Raw genomic sequence first — 21828 nt, forward strand, 5'->3', positions numbered from 1 at the left:
GTGACCAACACTGCCTCCCAAAGGCTGAGCCACCAGCCCAGCCACTGGCCCCCATCTGGCTGGGCTTGGTCACCCCGAACAAGTGTAAAAACGCCACCTTTGCCGGCCGGAATCTGAAAGAAATTGGAAACCTGCTGTTAGCTCCATTCCCACTCTCTTCTCGTGTTTGCTGTTATTTTTTAACACTTTTTTTTTTCTCTCATAAAAGCACTATCCTCTTCCCCAGAGCTTGCCTGTAGCGAAGGCATGGTCTGTACAACTGCAATTATTTCAGAGAACAGATGGAGTGAGGAGCAGAAAGTCTGTTAATAGTAATAGAAATGCTACATGTTAACCTGGACAGCCCATGATGACAGTCCCATGACTACCCGTTCTGTTCCCACCAGCTGGGCAACCAAAGTAGGAATGAGATATTCACAAACACAGCCATCAGCCACGTAGCCACCTAAAGTTAGAACTCAAATTCCTTCACACTAGGGGCCCTGGCGACTGCGGGCGGCTCAGGCCAAGAGCAGGGGAGGCCAGGCCCCAGCTCAGCACCAGGCCTGGCAGAATTGCTGCAGCTCTGGGTCAACTGCCATGGCTTCCTGGGTCGGCTGAGGCCCAGGCCCAGCTTTTAGGCAGACGCTGAACTCACCGGCCCCAGCCAGTCCAACCAGCGCTTTACTTCGGTCTCCTGGGGAAGCGCTTGGTCTGGCTAAGCTGATCTTGACTTCCTGGGAGGCAACGGGTTGGGGAGAGGCCTGGCTTCCCCAGGCGGAGGCCAGAAAGACAAAGGCAGATTCTCCACAGCAACCGACACAGCGTCAGGGCCAGCGATACAAAGGGCCCATCCATCTCTGGGACCAGAAACCTCTTCCCCCTTCTAGAATGTGGAAAATAAACCAATGTCTTACCCAACCAGAGGAAATGGTAAATTTACCTCAACAAGTATTTCTTAAGCACCTACTATGTGCAAGAAAATACTCTAGGCACTTCCAGAACAGCAAAGAAGGAATAGTCCCTACCTTTTAGGAAACCATAATCTAATAAGAGGGACCAAGAGAAGCCCAGGTATAACCAGGTACATAGCAGATGGTGATAAGGGTCCCAGCAAAGGTACACACAAAACATTATCAGTGTGCAAAGCGTAAGGACATCTCATCCGGCTCATGGGGCTCAGAAGTCTTCATAGAGGAGGTGGGTAGTGTTTGAGGTGGGTAGTGTTTGAGGTGTGTCTTGAAGAATGGGAAAGATTTCCCGATGGGCAGAGAGACCAGTACAAATAAAGGCACAAAAGTAGGGAAGCAGAATCACAGTGGAGACCAGAAACGTCCCCACGTGCACGTGTAGGGCTACAGTGGGGTCAGCTGGGCTGGCTGACGGAGAGCAAACCAGGTGATGAAGTTTGTACTGAAGTCATTAGTCCACAGTGAGCTGTCCTTTAGACAGGTGATCCTTTAGACTGTCATGTGCTGGCCAGAGCCAACTCTGTCCTCCTTTTTCCACCTCCACATTCTGTGGCCTCACGTTGGCAGCTTGGATGGGCGATGGTGTGAATATTTATTTATCATGGAAATGGGCAAGTGCTGCAAATCAGGGCTTGTTTTTGTTTGGCTGCTTGCTTGTTTGTTTGTTTTCCAGAGAACTGGTCGACCAAGTCAGCTCTAGATTACTCTAATACAAGCCAGCAGCCCAGGAGTAGGAAGGGAGATGGAGGAGTAAGAAGGCCAGTTAGGGAGAGGTGAGCATGGATTCTATAGAGATCCTAAGCTTGGAAATCAAAAAGAATTGGGCACAGTCAGAGAGGGAAGAGTCAAAAGATGATTCATATTTTTAATTTGGTGGCTGACAAAATGGCAGTACCATTCATGGATGGAGGCAAGCCAGAGGAGGAGCTGATGAGCTGCGTGGACATGAATGCCGCTTTGGAGACGGAGATAGTTGTCTGATTAGACTAAAGGAACAAGCCGCACACGCTGTGTTGCTTCCGAGCCCTCCTTTCCCTTTCTCTTCCTTCAGTTCCCTCCTCTCCCTCCCTCCCATGCAGTACAGATAATATCTCAATTCATCACTCAACAAACATGCAGTGATCTCTGCCGCCCGCTTAGCTGCGTATGAGGCTTTGAAATTTAAATCAGCCCCTCAGCTTTATGAAGACAGAAAAGTGGCAGTGGACCAGAGTGGGGGCTTCAGGGAGTGGGTAGAGTATGGTGGAACTCGCTAGGATTTGAACTCACCACTCGGCTCGCCTGCACCCCCTTGGCACACAGCCAGAATCCCACAAGCCTTCCTTCCCTGAGCCATCTTGAGTGGGCAGATGCTGTGGAGGGACCGCCATCCCCAGAGGACTGGGCAGCGCAGTGGCAGAAGGCACTTGATTCAGAGAGGCTGGAATGCGTTGCCAACAAGTACATCTTTGTAGTATGTGTGTTTTAAATTGCACAAGTGTCCAGAGACCTAGGTGTGGAAGAATTTGTAACATGCAAACAAATACCGTATTGTTCTGAATAAAAGTCAACCTCAGATCTGTTCCTCTTCCTCCTGACTTCTGCCTGCCCTTCTGTGCAGGGAGCAGAGGGTGGGATTAGGAGGCAAGCAACAGTGGTTTTTAAATCCCAGAGAAGCCATTCTCTTGCTCACAATGCCTGGTATTTATTGATAACTTAACATGTGCCAGGTGCTATTCTGAGCCATTTAGCTCACTTAATGTGGGTAACGGTCTAAGAGAAAAGCTCTATGATTATTATGATCTCTCTTTTATAGATAAGAAACCCAAAGCCCAGAGAGTTGAGGCAACTTGCCCAAGGCCACAGAGCAACTGAGTAGAATTCACATCGCTAATGCATATTGCCTCAGACAGATCCTCTAATCCTTCTGAACTTCAGTTTTTCCATCTGTAGACTCAGGATAATAATCTCTATTGAGCAGATTTTCCCTGCAGTGGCCCCTTCGTCCCAGTAATGTGACCCTGGCCACACCACATTATGGCCTTAACTGACTTGGACACATGTCACCAGCAACCTCCGACCTCCACATTCGGACTTTGCCAAGCCATCCTTTATTCTTCCTCATTGATTACCACCTTCTCTGAAGACTGACCTCCTTACCGCCACCCCGCATTCTGCACAGAAGTGTGTAGTCCCTGTCCTGTGTTCCCATAGCCCTTTGCGTAAGTCTCTATCCCAGTACATCACAATGTGCTGTAGCTATTTACATGTCTGCCTCCCTCCTTAGTTTGTGAACCATTCAAGGGCATCTCTGTTTAGATGGAGTGTGGGATGTAGCCCCAGGTAGCTGAACTAGTTGAAGAAGCAGGGCCCTTTAGCCTAAACAAAAGGTCATTGTGAGGCTATGATAATTGCCTTCAAATGTCTGAAGGGCAGCCCTGTCCAAGGACAGGACTTGTTCTATGCACTTCTCCAGGAAAGAACAAGAACAGGTGTGAGTTTTGAGGGCAGTTTCTGGGTTCATGAGATGTAGCCATCTCTAACAATCTAAGCTGTACCTGAACAAGTTTGCCTCCTGGGGAGTGAGGGACACCCACCGCTGGGAGCGCCATGGAGACGCTGGATGGCTGCTGGCTGGGTTTACTTAAGGAAACTGGGCCCCTGTTTCCTCCAGCGTTCCAGGGTTCTGTAATCTGTCCCACTCTCAAGTGAACTTAGTCCCCTTGGGGACGCAGAAAGAGAAAGTGTGAGAGCAAAGTGGTATGCTGTCTCTGTGTGCACTCATGTCCCCAGCCAGACTTAGAGATGCGGAGAGCTCAGCCTCTCTGCCTCCAGACAGCTGGAGACAGGCCATTTGAAGGAAGTCTTCTGGCCACCAAGGTAACTGCTACTCCAGGGACCATTGGGAACAAACACTGGGGCCATTTGTTCACAAAAACACAACTTGACCCATAGACATGGCTTCACAGTCTTAAAAATACTTTCACACCTTTAACTCATTACTTTTAGAATAACCCATTGTGTGTAACACTTATTATTGCCATTTTGCAGCTCCATACTGCACCTTGGTGAAAGTAAATAACTTACCTCCAAACACACAGCCTATATACACAAAAACTGGGGCTAGAATCCTGGTCCTCTATCATCTCCTTGAGTAATCTTTTCACAACGTCGGGATGGCTTTCTGAAGATCAGCCTCTGATACTCACTTGCCAAAACCAGCACAGAAAACTGATGTGTGTGTCAAGTAGGAATGTGTTTGGGTGAGAGGAAGAAAATCCCTACCTCAAGAACATAAAGGGTTTATTTTTTTCATGCAACACAAGGCCTAGGGGCTGGCAATTCCAGGCAGATTCAACAGCTCAAGGACAAGGTTCTTTCCATCTCTCTGCTTCACCATCTTGAGCACATAGGCCTTCAACCTTATGTTTTTCCCTTCTTGGTCATAAGATGGCTGCTACGCATCCAATATCATATCTACATCCAGGCAGGAAGGAAGGGACTAGGGAAAGGAACAAAAGGCAATGAGGGTTTTCTCTTAGTAAGCCTTGGCCTTTTTTTCAGGAAGAGATCCCTTCCCAGGGACTTTCTCCTACGTCTTCTTGGCCAGAACATGACCTCCTCTTGGTGCAGGAGAGGCTGGGAAATCCAGAACTGTAGCTCTCCAGCCTCTGTAGTAGAGGAAGGCAAGGAAGAAGGATAGCTGATCCACAGTGACTGCACAACACCTCTTCCCAAATGTGTCGAAGCATTTAGAGCATGAGCCCCAGCTCCCGGGCTGAGGTGCCTCTGTCCACACAGCCCAGGAAGTGTCTTTGTCAGTGACTGTGGAGAGAAAGGCTGTTCTTCGGGATGCCAGCCTGAAATGTGAGTCAGGCCTTGGGGATGAAAGGCTTTAGGCTCAAGGGGCAACACCCTGATTGCATCCTGGTGAGACCGTCAGCCCTGGTGAGGAACAGCTGTTAAACTCAACCTCCCCCAGGAAGAAGGCTCTTAACTAGATTTCCCATACAGAACTTTGTGGGGGAGGTTCAAACACAACCAACCCACTATAGGCTAAATTTGTTTCCAACCAACCTTGTAATGAATAGTGGGAGGGGAGGGCGACTTGTGTTTGGGCTTTCAGCGTCTCGATTCGGCACTCAGGCCCCTTAATCTGCAGGACCCCGGCACAAGGGACACCAGCCGAGGTCGGGGGAAGCCTGTCCTCTTTATGTAGAGGGCACAGGTCTCCCTGGGAGTGCACTAACCAGGAGGCAAGAAGCCTGGTTTTTAGTCAGTGGCAGATTAAGTCAAGGACTTGGGGAACCAGATTTTAGGATTGTGGTTCTCACCCCTAACTCTCCATTAGTGTCACCTGGGAAAACTCCACATTGACACCAATGCCTGGGCCCTTCTCCAGACTCCTTAAGTCAAAGGTCCAGCTGTGGTAGCTTTGAAACTCTCCCTTGGTGATTCTAATATTCAGGTCAGGGTGAGAACTACTGCTGTGGAGAGGATGGCTCTCCACTTAACTTGACCATGAACCTTAACATTATCAGGTCAGCTGAGTCCTTCATTCCAGGGCAAGTGAGTGCTGTAAGCAACAAGCCACAGACATAATTGTATCAGAAAATGAGAGAAATGCAATGCTAGATACTCCCCAGGCTCCCGTAGCCTTCCAGTGGGCTTGGTGGATATCTGAGTCATAAGGAATCAAGGGCCCTGTTCTAAAATGTACCTGGGATTTGTTTTAAATGGATAAGGCACGCAGACAGAAGAAATGATGGTCATAAAGGAAGACGTTTATACTCACAGATCCCTGAAGACAGGCGTCACGGCATACCACACAGGGCCACAGGGGGAAGCGCCAGGGTCCTTCAGGAGGCAGAGTGAGGAGAAAGCAAGAGTGAGGATCTTTATTGTGATTTTTGTGGGAAAAAAAGAACACTGGCAAGGGAGGACAAGCAGGGTAGACAGGCTTGGGGCTAGCTAGTTTGAACAGTTCCGGTGGGCTCCGGAGCATGGGAGCCACCCCAAGTTGTCTGGAACTTGAACCCAGGTAAGTAAGCCAGGAGGACAGCGGCTCAGGAGATGGTGAATAGGCTCTGGGCAGGCAGGTCTGCACTTGAAGAGCGTGCTTTCGGGTAAGTGTTTGGCACCTCTGGGAACTGGCAGCCTCTCCAGTGACAGCAAGGCCCCAGATGTCAAAGAATCAGAAAAGAAAAGACGTGATTAATATAAGCCCCGCCTTCTCAGTGCTTCTAGGACTCGGGACTGTCCACTGAAATTCTGTCCTATTCTGTCCAGAGAACACTTTTCAATCCCCCACTCTGGGAAAGGCAGGCACACAGAGAGGCTCGTCGAACGGCAAGGTAGAGGGAGAGGACCTCGGAGACCCCAGAGCATACCTGCACATCGGGAAGGCCCCTCTGCTGGGGCATCTCTGCATTACAGGCTGTGAGGCATGTGGGTCTGCCCCAGGGAATGACCACTCTTGTGCCGTGCTGACCCCTCCCCAACAAATCAGCCTCATAACCCCCGCTGGACATCGCTGTACCTACTCGGGTCCACCCCTCACTCCAGCACCTGAGGAATTCTCTCCCTATAACCCATCTCTGACCATGTTGCCCCGACACCCCCACGTACAAGCCTCCCTGGTATGTACAGCCTCATCCATCTCCCCGATCAATTTTGCTGGCCTCCCTCACTGCCCCTCCCAAGGTTCTCGGCCTTGGGAACTCTGCTCTCTGCACACAGAATGACTTGCTGCTCCTTTTTGTATCTTCGTGGCTTTGTACATGCTGCCCTTTACCTGCATGGCCTTCTATCCTGGGCAGACTTCCGTTCATCAGGACCCAGCTCAGAGGCAACATCCACTGTGAGGCTTTATTTTGTCACCATGGGCAGAGTCAATCACCTCCTGAGGTTTGCTTCTGCAGTGCTAGCAGTGAGCCTGGTCACAGGTGCCCAGAAGGTGCTCGGACTCTTTGCATGTATGTCTAGTTCCCCATGAGACTACTGTCTCCTCGGGGGCAGAGGCCATGTCTCTCTCATCTCTTACCCTCAGCCCCTCTCACGGTGCTTAGTGCGTGATAAAGGCTCAGTCAGCACTTGTGGAATGAATGAATGAATGAACAAGCAAACAACTGAGCCACCTGGGCCAGGTGCAATATTTGTTTCATTTACTCATTCAGAAACATTTACTGAGTGTCTTCTATATGCCAGACGCTGTCATCTATGGGGGTAAAGTGATGAGACATAATCCCTGCTCTCAAGGAGGTTATAGTCTCATGGGAGACACAGATGTTAAAACTTATGCCAAAATGCATATAATTGACTGTACACTGAGGTGAGTGTCTGAGGGAAAGAAATGTATCATGTTTGACAAAGGGACTTAACCTAGAACGGGGTCAGAGGACACTTCTCTGGAGAAATCAACCCGAACTGGGTTCTGAAGTATGAATAGGAGTTAACTAGCTTAAAGGGCATGGGGCAGGAGTGAGGAAACATTCAAAGGCCAATGAGGAGGAGAGAGGGGACAGGACCAAGTTGTTCAAGGCCTTGTACAACACATTAAGGACTCACAGAAAGCCAGTGAAGGATTTTAAGTAGGAGGATAACACAATCTACTTGTGTTTTGAAAAATGTTCTGGATCGGAGTACAAAACTGATTAGGGGGTCAAAGCAGATATGAAGAAAGCAGTTAGGAGGCTGTTACAGGCGACAAGACAAACAGCGGGGAGAGGGAGAGGTTGGGTGTGGCTGCACTCAGGCTGACCTTGAAGAACTTGTCATAGGACAGCTTCAGTTTCCTCTGAGAAGTTATCGCTGAGAATATTACCTGCCAAGAGAGAAGAGAGAGAGAGAGAGAGAGGGTTAGGAGGAGCTGGGGGAGGTTGGAGGTTTAAGGATGTTGGAGAAGATTTGAAATCTTGGAAAGCTGTTACCAAGGCTGGGAGAGCAAGGTGACTAGAGAAATGCAGAGCAATATCGAGGGCCCATGATGAAGCTGGGGACCAAAATTGTGTGGTGGAGCCAATCTTCCATGGAATATGGCTTCCACCTGGTAGCCTCACGTCACACACAGAAGGAGAAGAAAGTGGGGTTTACTCAGCCTTGGGGTCTTTTGAAGGAAATACATTTAAATGATAGACAAAGGAATTTATATTTGGCAATTTGGGACACAGTGAAGAAATGAAAGCACTGATGGGCTGGGAGAAGAGACATTTACCAGGGGTCTGGAGGTCCCCTCGTGGTCAAAGATCAGCCGTGGTAGGCATTGTTGAAGAAACAAGCTGAGCAGACAGCCGGTTGTGGCCAGGATTAGTGATTTTTGGAGGTGGAGCAGTCTAGGGGGATGATGAGCTTCAGGATGTGGCCGTGGATATCGATGGGTGAGATAGAGAAAGAGATCTCCTGAGATGCAGGAACCAGAGAGGCCATGTGCTGCATGGGCGAGCCATGTGTTTGCCAGAGTCACCGGGATGACAGCAGGACCTAGGGAAGAAAGGAAGACTAGGAGCAGGTGCTGTGTCTTTGATGAACGAGCAGGAGCAACCATGAGGTCATAGGGGACAGCAGCCAGGACAGGAAGAGGATGAGTGGCTGAATGGTCTGAGCCACAGAGATGATGTGGCAGCAGGGAGCAAGGACACTTCCTGGCCTCCTGACCCTGGGGCTTAAGGGGCAGGAGAGAACACACACCAGCATTCGAGAGAGCTAAGGGGAAGGGGCTCTTCAGGGGAGAGCCAGGCAAAGGCGAAGAAGTAGACAGTGCAGTTTCTGGGGAGACAGAGGACGGAGGGAGATGGCTTGTTATTTAGTGGCATTTCCAGAAGGCAGAGTGGAAGGGTTTGGAGGTGGAGGAGGATTAGAGGACTGACTCAGACGCAGAGCAGAAAAGAGCATTTGGGGCATGTTGCTGTGGCGAAGGGCCGATGGCTGGGAAGGAGATGGAGGTGGAGGGTCTTTGCCCTAAAAGATCTAGATGGGAGGCAGGGAGATTGGGGCTTGATGGTCTCTGTGAAGGAGGCCAGTGGGGCAGTGGACAGAGGGCTGGGGTAAGTTAGTGTCAGTGGGTGCTCTCTGTTCCTCAGGGAGAGGTTGACATTTCTCTGCTGGAACACTCAGTGTGATGGTGAGCTGCAGTTAGCAGACAGCTCCATGTGCAGATGGTGGATGAGGGCAGAAGCCAGCAGTTCAAGGATGAGGCCGATCCGGCTCTGCCTTCCCTCCCTCCTTCCTTTCCACTCTCCCCACTGCCCACACTTTCCCTAACTCCCAGTTGGGGTACAACTGTTAAAAATCCCTCCAGAATAGTAAGAAGATAAATTCAAAAGGGGCAAAAAATGTGTACAGACATTTCACCAAAGAAGATAAACAAATAGTTAATAAACATACGAAGAGATGCTCATCATTAGTCATTAGGGAAAAGTAAATTAAAAACTCAGTGATTGTAAAATGATTATAAATAAATAAAAAATGTTAAAAAAAAAAAACAACTCAGTGAGATGCTACTTTACACCTGCTAGCATGGCTACCATCAGAAAGACAGACAGTAACAAGTGTTGGCACAGATATGGAGAAATTGGAACCTTCACACACTGCTGGTGGGATTGCAAAATTGTGCAACCACTTCGAAAAAGAGTTTGGTGGTTTTAAAAAACATTAAACATAAATTTATCCTATGACCTAGCGATTCCACTCTAGGTATTTTTCCAAGAGACTTGAAAGCAGCTATCCACACAAAGGCTTGTAGCAAATGTTCATATCAGCATGATTCCAGATAGCCAAAAAGTAGAAACAACCCAAATGGTCCATCAACTGGATAAACAAAATCCTGACCGAAATCCATACAATGGAATCCTATCTGGCAATTAAAAGGGATGAAGTGCTGGTGTGTGCTACCTGGTTGAACCTCCAAAACATGCTGCATAAAAGAAGCCAGGCACAAAAAACCACATCTTACACGATTCCGTTTGTGTGAAATGTTCAGGTAATGTAAAAACGAGATGATAGAGACAGAAAGGAGAGTTGGCCGAAGCTGGGGGAGGGAACAGGGAGTGATTGCAAATGACACAAGGATTCTTTTTGGGGTGATGAAAATGTTCTAAATTTAGATTATGGTGATGGTTGCACAACTCTGTTAATTTACTAAAAATTATTGAAATGTATGCTTCAAAGGGGTGAAGTCTGTGCTGTGGAAATTATACTTCAATATTGCTGTTTACAAAAACATCACCTAGATGAGCCGAGCTCTAATTCTCCTTCTGTGTTGTAGAAGGACTGTGGCTTGTTGACATGGCTTCCCGCGCCTCGCTCATGCCCTGCGCTACAGAGCCCAGGGCCCTTGACCTGAGTGGCCTCCAAAAATGGAATTCCCTGGGCTCTCCCAACCTCAAGGGACAGGGCCATCCCTCCTTACCTCTCAGCCAGATGGAGAGAGACTAGAGACTGACATCTCTAAGATAATACTATGTGATTACTATACAGCTCACTTTATTTTATCATTTCAGTTTATTTTTAGCAGGTAATATATTCACATGGCTCAAAAATTGAAATGAAAGAACAAGCATGTAGGAGAGATTTCCATCCCACCTCTGTCCCAGCTACCCATAGCACCACCACCACCCACATCTCTCTGTTATTTTTTTAAGAATCCTTCCAGAGTTTGTTTATGCAAATACAAACCAATGTGAAGAAATATCTTATTTTTCTTTCTTATGTAAAAGTAAGGTACTAGATATACTGCTCTGCACCTTGCTTTTTTCACTCACTTATCTTGGAGAGCTCTTTGGATCAGATCTGAGAGATCTTCATTGTTTTTCACAACCATAAAGTGTTCCATTGGAAGTGTGTATCAGTGTTTATTAACCAATCCCCAACTGACGGACACTTGAGTTATTTCCAACTTATGCTGTTGTAAACAGGGCTGAAATGAATATTCTTATATACAAGTCATTTCATAAATGTGCAGCTATCTTTAGGAGAAAAAAATCACAGAAATCGGATTGCTGCGTCAAAGGGCCGATTACCCCCATTCTGCATTCCCACAGCAGTATCTGAAGCTTCGCCACAGCCTCGCCAGCAGAGCATCCTGTCAAGGTTTGGGATTTGCCAAATGCTTGACAAAGGCATTGATTCCATCCTGCCTTCTTTAAGCAGGATTACTTTTTTTTATTTAAAGAAAAATTTTGTGTGTGTGGTAAGAACATGAGATCTACCCTCTTAACAGAGTTTAAGGTGTACAATGCAGTATTATTTATTAACTACAGGCACAAAGTTGTACAGTGACACTCTAGAACTTACTCATCTTGCATCTTTCAAACTTTATACCTTTTGAACAGCAACTCCCCATATGCCCCTCCCCTCTGCCCCTAGCAACCACCGTTCTGCTCTCGGCTTCTACAAATTTAGATACCTCATATAAATTGAATCGTTCAGTATGTGTCCTTCTGTGACTGGCTTATTTCACTTAGCATAACGTCCTCAGGGCTCATTCATGTTGTTGCAGATGACAGGATTTCCTTCTTTTTTTGAGGCTGGATGATATCCCATGGTATGTATATATCACATTGTTTTTATCCCTTCACACACTGATGGACATTTAGGTTTGTTTTCATATCCTGCCTGGATGATGGAATTGTGAATAGTGCCACAATGAACGTGGGAATGTAGAGATCTCTTGGAGATCTTGATTTCAGTTCTTTTGAATCTATACCCAGACATGGGACTGCAGGATCTTATAAGCAGGGTTACTTTCACATTATATCTAGAACCTCAGGATCCACTGACTGATGTTAGAATCTTCCTGAAGGGAAGTAGATCACCTAGCTCAGTGCCCTTATTTTCTAGGAATGAGCCAGAGAGGAGAAAGACTTAGCTAAGGTCCCCAGCCCACAGTGCAGAGTATGCATGGATACCTACTGCATCCCTAGGTCTGTATGTACTCCAGAGAACTAGAAAACGGTCTCAGTCCCAGATGAGAAGACACGTGGCAAGTATAAAACTCTCTGGAGACAAATCCATTGTTGAAAGTATTGATTACACATCCTTCTCTCTTGGCTGTGTTTAGAGAGTGGGCTGCCATGGTCACACATGAGTGTCTTATGCCAGGAGACTTGTTAATAATCTCCTTCACCCCGCCCTACGCCAGCCTGTCTGCTCCAAGGAACTGCACAGAGGAGGCAGGGGCCTGGGTCAGACTTCAAGAGGTCTAGCTAAGGCCAAGCTCTTTGAAAAATCTGTTTCCCAATTTATCTGGTGAACACTACCCCCACCTCTGCAAAATATTTGCTAGAGAGCTTCTGTTGGCAATCGGGGTCTTTGAAAGGGCTGGGAACTAGCTCCAGAAGACTGCACTGAGAGAAGAGGTGCAAGACCGTCGCCACAGAAGTCCTCTTTGCTGCTGAGTTTTTAAAGAGGTCTGCTATGGGGTAGCTTAGGCTGGAGGGGATCTAGGTTAAACCTCAGGATGTAACCGCCTCACAGCCATGCAACAGGGGCTCGCCCACAATGAGCAATCTCCTGCTTCATCTAGTAAAGAAGCAGACACCAGTATGGGAGAACTGCAGGTGGGTCCTGGGAGGGGAGGACAAAGGGTGGGAAGGAAGAGAAGGCTGCCATCTAGGAGTCCCATGGACATCGTTTAACCAGGAGAAAAATGAAGGTTCTGAGATTTCTTATAGTGGCATTTTGTTTTAAGTACACCTCTTTTTTTTTTCCTAAGTATAAAAGCGTTTTATTGCAGAAACTTTGGAAAACGCAGAAAAGCACAAAGAAGAAAATAGTTCATAATTATCCCATCACTTAGAAATAATCAGTCAGCACATCAGTTCCAATTTCTTAGTCTTCTTTCCATGGAGGGGTGTATAAGTGTATGCTGGATGTTTCTGGTCTTCTCTTCTGGTAACATAGTCAGTGAAATTGTTTGTTACATAAGATTTTGTAACATACCCGGTGTTTCCACATACCTTGAAAACCCTGGGCATAAACATAAAAAGCAGGTATGTCAATTTTATAGGCAAAAATGGGATTTTATTTTATAATTTGCATATCTTTGATTACTAGTGAAATTAAGCAGGTGTTTACATGTTTGTTGATGATTTGTATTTCTTATTTTATGAATTGCCTGTTCGTGTCATTTATTTCTCCATTGGCTTCCTACTCCTTTTTCTTATTGATTTAAAAAGTACTTTATATATTAAGGAGATTAACTCTTTATCTTAGATGTTATAAATATGTTCTTCTAGCTTTGAATTCTATTTCACTTTTTTGTCATATAAAAGTTTCAAAATTATATCTACTGAAATATATCAATCTTTTCCTTCATGCCATTTACCATTAACAGTTTGATGTGTACTTTTCCAGACATTTTCTATCCATACGCCATATATGTCTATATATAGTTAGATATATAAAGTTTTCCTGCACATTTTAGGTGATATCAAACACAATATTCTGCAACTTGCTTATTTTGCTTATTAGTATATCAGGGATATTTTCCCATATTAAAATATCAAGAACTAACTCAATAGAGTGTTCCACTGTATGAATTTACTATCATTTTATTAAATCAGTTTTTAAAGTTTTTCTTTATTATTTTTCACATTTAAATCTGGAAGTTTTTTGGTGTATGAAAGAAATAGAGAGTGAAGTCCTTTTTTTTTTCCGTATGGTGAGCCAATTGTCTCTATAGCACTTACAAAATAACCTATTCTTTCCCACTGGTTTGAAATAACTTTATCATATATTAAATATCATGCATTTAATGATAACTCGCTCACATATTAAATACACCTATATTAAAAATGTGAGTTTCTCTCTAGATTTTCTGTTTTACTTCCTTGTTTATTCCTTAATCAACACCACATTGCTCTAATTATTTAACTAAATAATGTATTTTAATATCTACAAAATCAATGCCATCCCCCCATTTCATCCTTTTCGATCAATATTGCCTTCGCTCATTCTTCTTCCTCCTCCTCCTCTTTTTCTCTTGCTTTATTCTGAGTTTTAGAATCATTCCATGAAGTTCCCAAAAAATCTATTAAGGATTTTAATAGGAATTGTGTTAAATTGACTGATTAATTAAAGGATTATTGATGTATTTGCCAATTTTATTTTAATGTAAAAGCATAGTATGTCTTACTCCCTGGATTCAAGTTTTAGTTTTATGTACATCAGTAATGTTTTTGTTTCTTTGTATAAGTGTTGGATTTTTCATCCAGTTTATTCCTAGATATTGTACATTTTTATTACAATTGTAAGTGGGATTTTAAAAGTGTATTTTCTGACTACTATTAGTCTGTAGGAAAATACTGATTTTGTGTACTTTTTATAACAACTCACTTTACTGAATATTAGTCTAGTCTCTGGCCAATTCTTTTGGATTTTTCATTGTATTTACATCATTTGTAAAACGATTAAGAGACAGAGTGTAGATGGGCTTTTTCATTCTTTTACAGTATTTACACTTTGTTTCTTTTTATTTTCTTGTTACTCTGGCTAGAACCAACTCTTGGGTGTATCAGATGGTTTTTTTCTCTGGGATTCCACTGGGATCCACACACCCCCTCACACATACACAGGCTCATTAGGATACAGTCCTACTGCCCTCTATTATTTTCATCTCTTTATCTTTTTCTTCTGAGTTCTTGGAGATTCCCCTGGGCTTTGTCTTCAAATTGTCTAATTTAATTTCCTATGGCGTCTAATAGGTGGTTCACTGCTTCTTTTGGATTTTAACATTCAACAAACAGTATTTTTGTCTGTAACCTACACATCTCTGGAAAGTTGCCAGTGATTCCCCCAGTTGTCAAAGCCAACGCTGCTTTGTGGTCCTCTCCCTTGATGGCTCTGTCACGCTGATCCCATCCCTACTCCTTCCTTATTTCTCTTTTTTGACTTGGTGTCCACGACACTCTGCTCCCTGGTTCTCCTCCTAACTTGCCCTCAGTCTCTCCTCTCCCACCCCGCTCAGTTCCTGTGGTCCACCCTAACTGTTCTGTCCTCACTCTGTAAGTTCTCCCCAGCAGTCTCATTCACCCCACGCCCCCTACCCACATGCCAAATCTTGAGAGAGCTCCAGCCTCATAGCTCCGTTCAAGGTACCTCTCTGCCTATAGGTTGCAACACCAAACTCACTGTCTCCCAGATTTTCTACTCGTAATATTCATGGTACCATTATCCACCTAGTTGCCCAAGGCAGACTCTCAGAGTCCTCCTGGACCTCTCCCTCTCCCTCACCTGTCCAGTCACTTCATGCTGTTGATTCTATGTACAAATGCCTCTCCTTTCTATCTTTATTACTACTACTTGAATTTTCAAGCCCTTGTGATCTCTCTTCAGAGTATCCCAGTTGTCTTTTTTTTTCTTTTTTCTGCTCAGCTTTTAGTCTTTGATTCTTCCTCGCCATGTGCCTTTCCCAGACACACATTTAATCATGTCAGTCATCTGTTCAAACAATTTCAGTGGGTCCTGTTGCAAAACAAATCTAAACAATTTAGGGCATGTAAGGTTTTCTATTATTGGGTCCCAATTACCCTTTAGCTCCATCGCCCACCATTCCTTTCTAGACGCCCTATGTCCCAGCACATCAAGATTCCTACCCTTCCCCAAGCTCCCCCAAGCCTTTTCACAGACCTTGCCCTTTGCTTACAGAGTCCTTTTCCTGACCCCTTACCTGCTCATCCCTCAAGATCAAGCTCAAAAGACAATTCAGTGAAGCCTTCCTATATTCCTGAAGCAGAGAGGTTAGGCTCCCTCCTCTGTGCCCTCTTAGGACCTGGTAAATGCTCCGCTACTCAGGCACTTCCCGTACTGTCCTGCAGCATGTCTGCGTCTGTCTCTCCCTGCAGAGCAAGAGGAAGCTTGGAACCCTCCTCTATTTTCTTTCTCACTCTTACTCTCTCACTCCCTTCTCTTCCATTATACTCGCCAGTCTGTCCCTAGCCAGGTTAAACCCAGCTGCCCCTGAGTCCACGTCTGCACCTGGACAGTTAAAAAGCACACAACTACGGAATGTATTACCCAGAAACCTTACCACATACCTGTGGTATACTCAATTTCTCCCTTCCCAAAATGACTATTTCACACCTTCTCTGTCCCCAGACTTCCTTTAATCATTCTTCTGCTGATGACCTTGCCCCTAATTCATTGAGAAAATGGGAGTCATCAGAATACAATTTTCTCATTCCTCACCACCACACCTTTTAACGCCCCTGCATCTGAACCTGTGTCCCCGGCACCTACCATAGGCCACCCCCCACTTGCTCTGGATCCTGTCCCCTCCCACCTCCCCAGAGTCTTGGCTTTTGCAACGATCCCCTTTCTTCTCTCTGACATCTGCACCTCCTTGTCTACTGGATCACTTCCATCAGCCTGCAGATGTGCTTGACTGTCATCCATCTCTCTTTTTTTTAATTTTTTTTATTTCTTTGCTTTTTCACTTTTTTTATTGCTCAAAAAAGCTTCATTTTTTTTTTTTTTATTTAGCTTTTTGACTCCGTGCTTGTGCTTTCAATACTTTCACAACGATTTTCTGCTCCTCAATAAGGAAAACACACTTGATCCTGTCACGGACACATTTAGCACACGTGAAACCACCGTAAGCCCGGCTGACATGTTTTTTTGTTTTAGACAGTCTCATAGAACTTTAGGTCTCACAGCGCGAACTCCTCGAAGTCGGCCTGGGCACACGCCACATGCGGATTTGGGTACTTTCCCAACTTTCTTGGTATAAAGGTAAATAATTCTATTACCAGGAGTTCGGGACAGCCTAGTTTTGTTAGAGGCTGTATTGTAGGACAGCCAATGACGGTATGTCAAACGCTGGACCATTCTGAATGCATCTAGATACAGTCCCCGGAACAGCCATCTCTTAAAAAAATAAGTAAATAAATAAATCTCTTGACTTCCTTCCCGTCTAATAACTACTACTCTGCGTCCAGCTGTCCCTCATGCTAACTTTTCTTCTTTATCATCTTTAATAACTGTCTTTAGTTCCTCGTCTCCCACCTCATTGCCACCTATTCCAGTCAAACATCAGTCCTTTCTTCTCCACTGAAACTGGTCTTGCCAAGATAACAGGGATCTCCAGGCTGTCAGATCACATTGTCACATCTGTGTCCTCGTCTTGCTCTACCCATCAGCAGCATTTGACATAGCTGATCACTTCCTCCTCCTCGAAACACTTTCTGTCTCGGCTTTCATGATACCTATCCTTCAGGGGGATCCCCTACCTCTCTGGCTTCACAGTCTCCTTTGCGAGATCCTCCTCTCCTCCCAACATTACCACATTCTAGAGTTTGCTCACGAGACTGCTTTTCTCCCCCATGTCTAATCTCTCCATGAATAATCTCATTATTCTGTAGATTTAAGGGCCATCTGTGGTCCTTGGAGTCAGTGACTCCAAAATTTATATATCCTGTCCTGATCTCTCTGCCAAACTCCAGACTGTGGCCTATATACTTGATTGTCTTGAAGAGGCATTTCAAACATAACATGTCTAAAATGGAACTCTCAGTATCCCCCTTCAAAGATTGTCCTCTCCAAGTCTTCTCCATGGCATTAGGTGGCACCATTCACCCAGTTGCTCTAGCCAAAAACCCAGGAGTCACCCTTTCTCTTTCCTGCCCTATTTTCCTTCAGCAAATCCCACCGATTCTACCTAAAAATACTTCCCCAGTTCATCTACTGGTTTCTATCCCCATAGCCACCATTCTAGTCCAAAGTGCCAGCATTCTTCCCTTTACTATGGCAGTGGCCTTCTGATTGGCCTCCTGGCTCCTCTCTCGCCTCCTGCTGACCATTCACTCTCCACCCAGCCAGGAAGACAATCTTTTAACAACATAAATCAGAGCACTTCACTCTCCTGGCTTAAAAAAGCCCTCCAGCAGGTTCTGCACTGCACTTAAAGTAAAACCCCACTCCTCACCCAGGCCTGCAAAGCCTTCTGTGGTGGGATCCCCACCTACCCCTCCAACCTTGCTGTGTCCACGGGGCGTTCCTGTCCTCAGACCCCAACTTGTTCCCACCTGAAGGCCCTTGTAGTAGTTGTTCCCCCTTCTCCTAATGCTGACTCCCTCCAGCCCCACCCTGTATTATTTTAATGATACCGCTAATCAGAAGTTAGCATTTCCTTAGTTTTTGTTGTTGCTGTTGTTGATAGGGTTTTGTTTTTTTTTTTTAACCTGTGTCTCTTACCTAGACTAGAAGCTTCCTAAAAGTATGGGTCACATTATCTTGTTCTCTGTTGGATTCTAGCACCTCGAATAGTTTCTGGCACATTGTAGATGTTCAGTAAATGCTGTCAAAGGGATGAATGAATCCTAGCATTCCTGGCAATTGGTATACTTCCCAACACAGAGTAAGCTCTCCTGTATTTGCTGAATTAATGGACAAGTTGCTCCAAGTACACTGTGAGCGTCATGAGAGCAGAAGCCCTGTTTTAGGTTCGTTTCCTCCGCAGCACCTGTCAAGATGTTAGGGACTTCCTTGTGCTTGGTAAATGTGCTTGTTTGATTTATTCTTCTTCATAAGGGGAAAGCCAAGCTGTTCAGCTGCCTACTTAATAGACTTTGTTTCTCTGAGAATAAACATGTGACACAAGAGGAATGTCATAAGAACAAGGATGAACCGAGTAGGAAGCTGTAAGCGTTGGTCAGCCACTCTCAGCTGGAATTGACATAAAAGAAAGTCTGCACCTTTTAGATTTCCTACCCCAGTTGTCACCATGATGTTACATTTCTTTCTGGTGAATGTGTTACAGGGTGCAACCTACATCCTGGTGATGGTGGACCCAGATGCCCCCAGCAGGTCTTCTCCCAAAGCTCGATTCTGGAGACACTGGCTGGTGACAGATATCAAGGTAAGCAGGCCAGGAGGCACTTTCTGACTCATTGGGGATTGCGTCTGGAAGTTTATTGTTCTGTGTGGTTCCCAGCTTGCATTCAGGAGAGTTGGGGCTCTGATGAGCTAGGAGGGCTCTGATGAGCTAAGACTCCTGTGTCAGGTCACCCTCGGTCCCTGTTGTCACAGCCTCGCCTACGTTTTCTAATAATTTCAGAAAACATCCCAGGATCAGTGATGCACAGGTAAATAAGATTCTCAGGATAAGCAGGGAGAGAACCCAGATCTGTAGTGTTTGCTGATTTCTATAAGGTAAACACTCCCACCATGGTCAATTTCAAGTTACAGTGATTTAACGACTGAATCAATTTTCTGAAAATATAGCATTTGGCTCCAGCACACCAGGGGCCTGGGTTTTGTGGGGACCAGGTGATTCTGTGTAGTTCAGGTCGTAGGACTGGCCGGGGGACTCTTGCAGTATCTCCTGACTGGCCTCGAGGCATGGAGGAAGCGTGCTGATCTCCTCTTGGTACAGAAACAAGTGGCCCCCCCACCACCGTCTTTGTCCCTTTGTCAGCAACTGTAATTACGAAGGAGCCTGGCTCACCCTTTCCAGAGTAGGTCTGAGGAACACAACTCTGGTGGCTTGTTAATGGGCATTAGGTGAAAGAACAAAAAACAAAAAGGCTCTATTGCCAGACAAGTTTTGGAGACTCTGGGTTAAACTGTATTAATCCCATTCCTCACTGAAGGGCTATTTAGGGCTTGCAACATCCTAGTATGCATTATGTAACAGGCATCTGTTTTCTGATCTCACTTGACTATTAAATCTTTTGTTCACGGGCACATGACAGTGCACTTTGGGAAAATCCACAATAGCGTCGTCAGGCATCCATGCACCTGTGCCTAGAAAGCCTGAGAATGGCCTTTGTATCGTGTGTGCAAAAGCCCCAACCCCGTAAGATAGTGGGAATCCAGACCTAGGAAGATTAAGTTTGGATCTAGGCCTGGCTGGTTCCCAACTCAATGATCTCCATCAAGTCATAGAATTCCTCTTGGCGTTTCGTCTTTATCTGTAAGGTGGGAACCATGTTACCTCTTCTATGTGGTTTTTGTGTGGGAATCCAGCGAGAGCATACTGAGAGCGCTTTGCAAAACACAGGGGATACCACAATAGAAGGAACCGCGTTTTCCCTTCAAGGGCTGTGGGGCAGAGGAAGGGGTATCAGTCGGAACTAGCGCTTGACTCTCCTGGGCAAGGCTGGAATGTGGACGTGGCGGGGGAGTTACCCTGGCAACCAACCCCTGCCCAGTGACCACAGGCCCTTCACAGGATGCTCAGAGGGATAGCCTGTTCTCAGAGGCAGCCCCGGCTATGGCCTTGAAAGGGGCTTCCTCCAGGGAGACTTTAACAGCAGCGGGTTCTGGGGCAGAGCCTGAGCCAGGCCGCAGCAGGGAGGGGTGGGAGGAAGCAGGGGCAGGGCTCCACCCTTCCCTGGCCAGCTGCTCCCCTCGGCCTGCTGCGAAGCCTTGGGAACACCAGAAACATGCAAAAGAGAACAGCTGGGGGGATTCCTACCATCAGGGCGGGGAGGGGAGCCCATGCTGGGTCTGGCCCCAAACTTAACTGAGCCGCCACGATGGGGGGAAGCCCTCAAGAAAAGAGTGTTGCTCTGGTCGGCGTATTTACAGTCCAACCCCCAAGCACGGGGCTGCCTGTAAGAGGGCTCTACAAGGGCAATTCTGAGGCCAGATTTAAAAGCTGTTGTGGATGGAATCATTGCAGAATGGAGGGGGCCTCGGGGCCATGAGGCTGCCTCTTTTCCAAGCCTAAATTCTCCCCTGCCCACTCCCCACCCCCTATATACACTCAGGACAGTTCCCTCGCATGAACCTGGTGGTGCAAACATGGGCTCAGCCTCAGCAGCCCAGCTTAAAAGTAGAGCATGTGGCAGGTGGCAGGTGACAGGTGGCAGCTGTCCAGCAAGCCCACTAAGCCGCACAGCTTACCAGGGCCACCTGCCCGGGTGCGGCCCTTGGCCTTCCCGCTCAGGCCGGAGGAAGCTTGGGTTTCAGTCACATTTTCACCCACTTGCCCTGATGCAGGGGTCCAGCAGGAAGCAGCAGCTCTCCTCAGCTGTATCCACTCAGCCTGCCCGCCGGCCCCTGCATCCCGCCCGCCGGCCCCCGCATCCCGCCAGCTGCACAGCCAGTGTAAAAACCAGGCCTGTTGAGGTCTCAGGCTGCGGACCTCGGCCAAAGGAAGAGAGGGCTCTGAGCAAACCCAGAAGCACTTCCTTTGTGTTGGCGTTATCGGCTACTGAGTCGGTCTCCAACGTGAGAGCACGTTCGGCTCAGCTGGCAAGCTTGTTAAGATGCAGATTCCCGGGTACCACTTGGGTCAGTCTGGAGAGAACACAGCACCTGAGTTCAACACACATCCAAGAAGGGTTTAGCAGCCGAAAGAGCTGAATTTGGTATTAGAATGCCTTGATTATTGTTAATATCACTCATTTGTGGAGCAGCTTGCAAGTGAAGAGCTTCCTTATGATCCTCGCAATCACTTTGTGAACTGGGCATTGTCCCCATTTTACAGATGAGGAGACAAAGCCTGGAAAGATTGAATGATGCGGTCTCTCAGCTGGCCGGTTGGAGAGGTGGGTCTTCGAACCAGGCCACAACTCCAAACCGCACACCCTTCCTGCCATCCCATGTGGTCTGGGTTCATACCACATCACTCCGATCAGCTCCACTGTGGCAAGGGGCAAGCCACAGTGCCCTCTCTGTAAAATGGGGAACTTAATTTCTGCGGTTCCCCTGTCATCCCTGGGCTCTAGTTCTGGTTACCTTTTATGAGTAGAGCCTTTCAGGGACCCTCCCTAGGGAATGCCATCTTGGTAAATAAAATACACCTTATAAGTATCTTGAACCCTATAAAAGTAAACCCTACGTATTACCATAACCCTCCGCAGTAAGTGGCCTTAGCAGTAAGGCATGCCATAAAGCCACCACAGATATAGAATGACAGTGACCCTGCAATTCCCAATGGCCACAGAGGCGGACTTGG

General features: G+C 46.5%; 1 protein-coding gene and 1 pseudogene across 9 annotated transcripts in view; one reads left to right on the top strand and one right to left on the bottom strand.

Moving 5' to 3' along the window:
- The window catches only part of PEBP4 (phosphatidylethanolamine binding protein 4), a 228156-nt gene that overhangs the window by 118426 nt on the left and 87902 nt on the right, over window positions 1-21828 (top strand). For all 9 annotated transcript variants that reach the window (XM_032471080.1, XM_032471083.1, XM_032471084.1 and 6 more), the window contains one exon: window positions 18682-18780. In XM_032471080.1, coding sequence (XP_032326971.1) covers window positions 18682-18780 — 99 coding nt within the window. The remainder of the gene's footprint in view (window positions 1-18681; window positions 18781-21828) is intronic.
- On the bottom strand, window positions 16361-16919 carry LOC102504232 (annotated as a pseudogene).

This window comes from Camelus ferus, chromosome 31 (genome assembly GCF_009834535.1).
Source record: "Camelus ferus isolate YT-003-E chromosome 31, BCGSAC_Cfer_1.0, whole genome shotgun sequence".
Lineage (NCBI taxonomy): Eukaryota > Metazoa > Chordata > Mammalia > Artiodactyla > Camelidae > Camelus > Camelus ferus.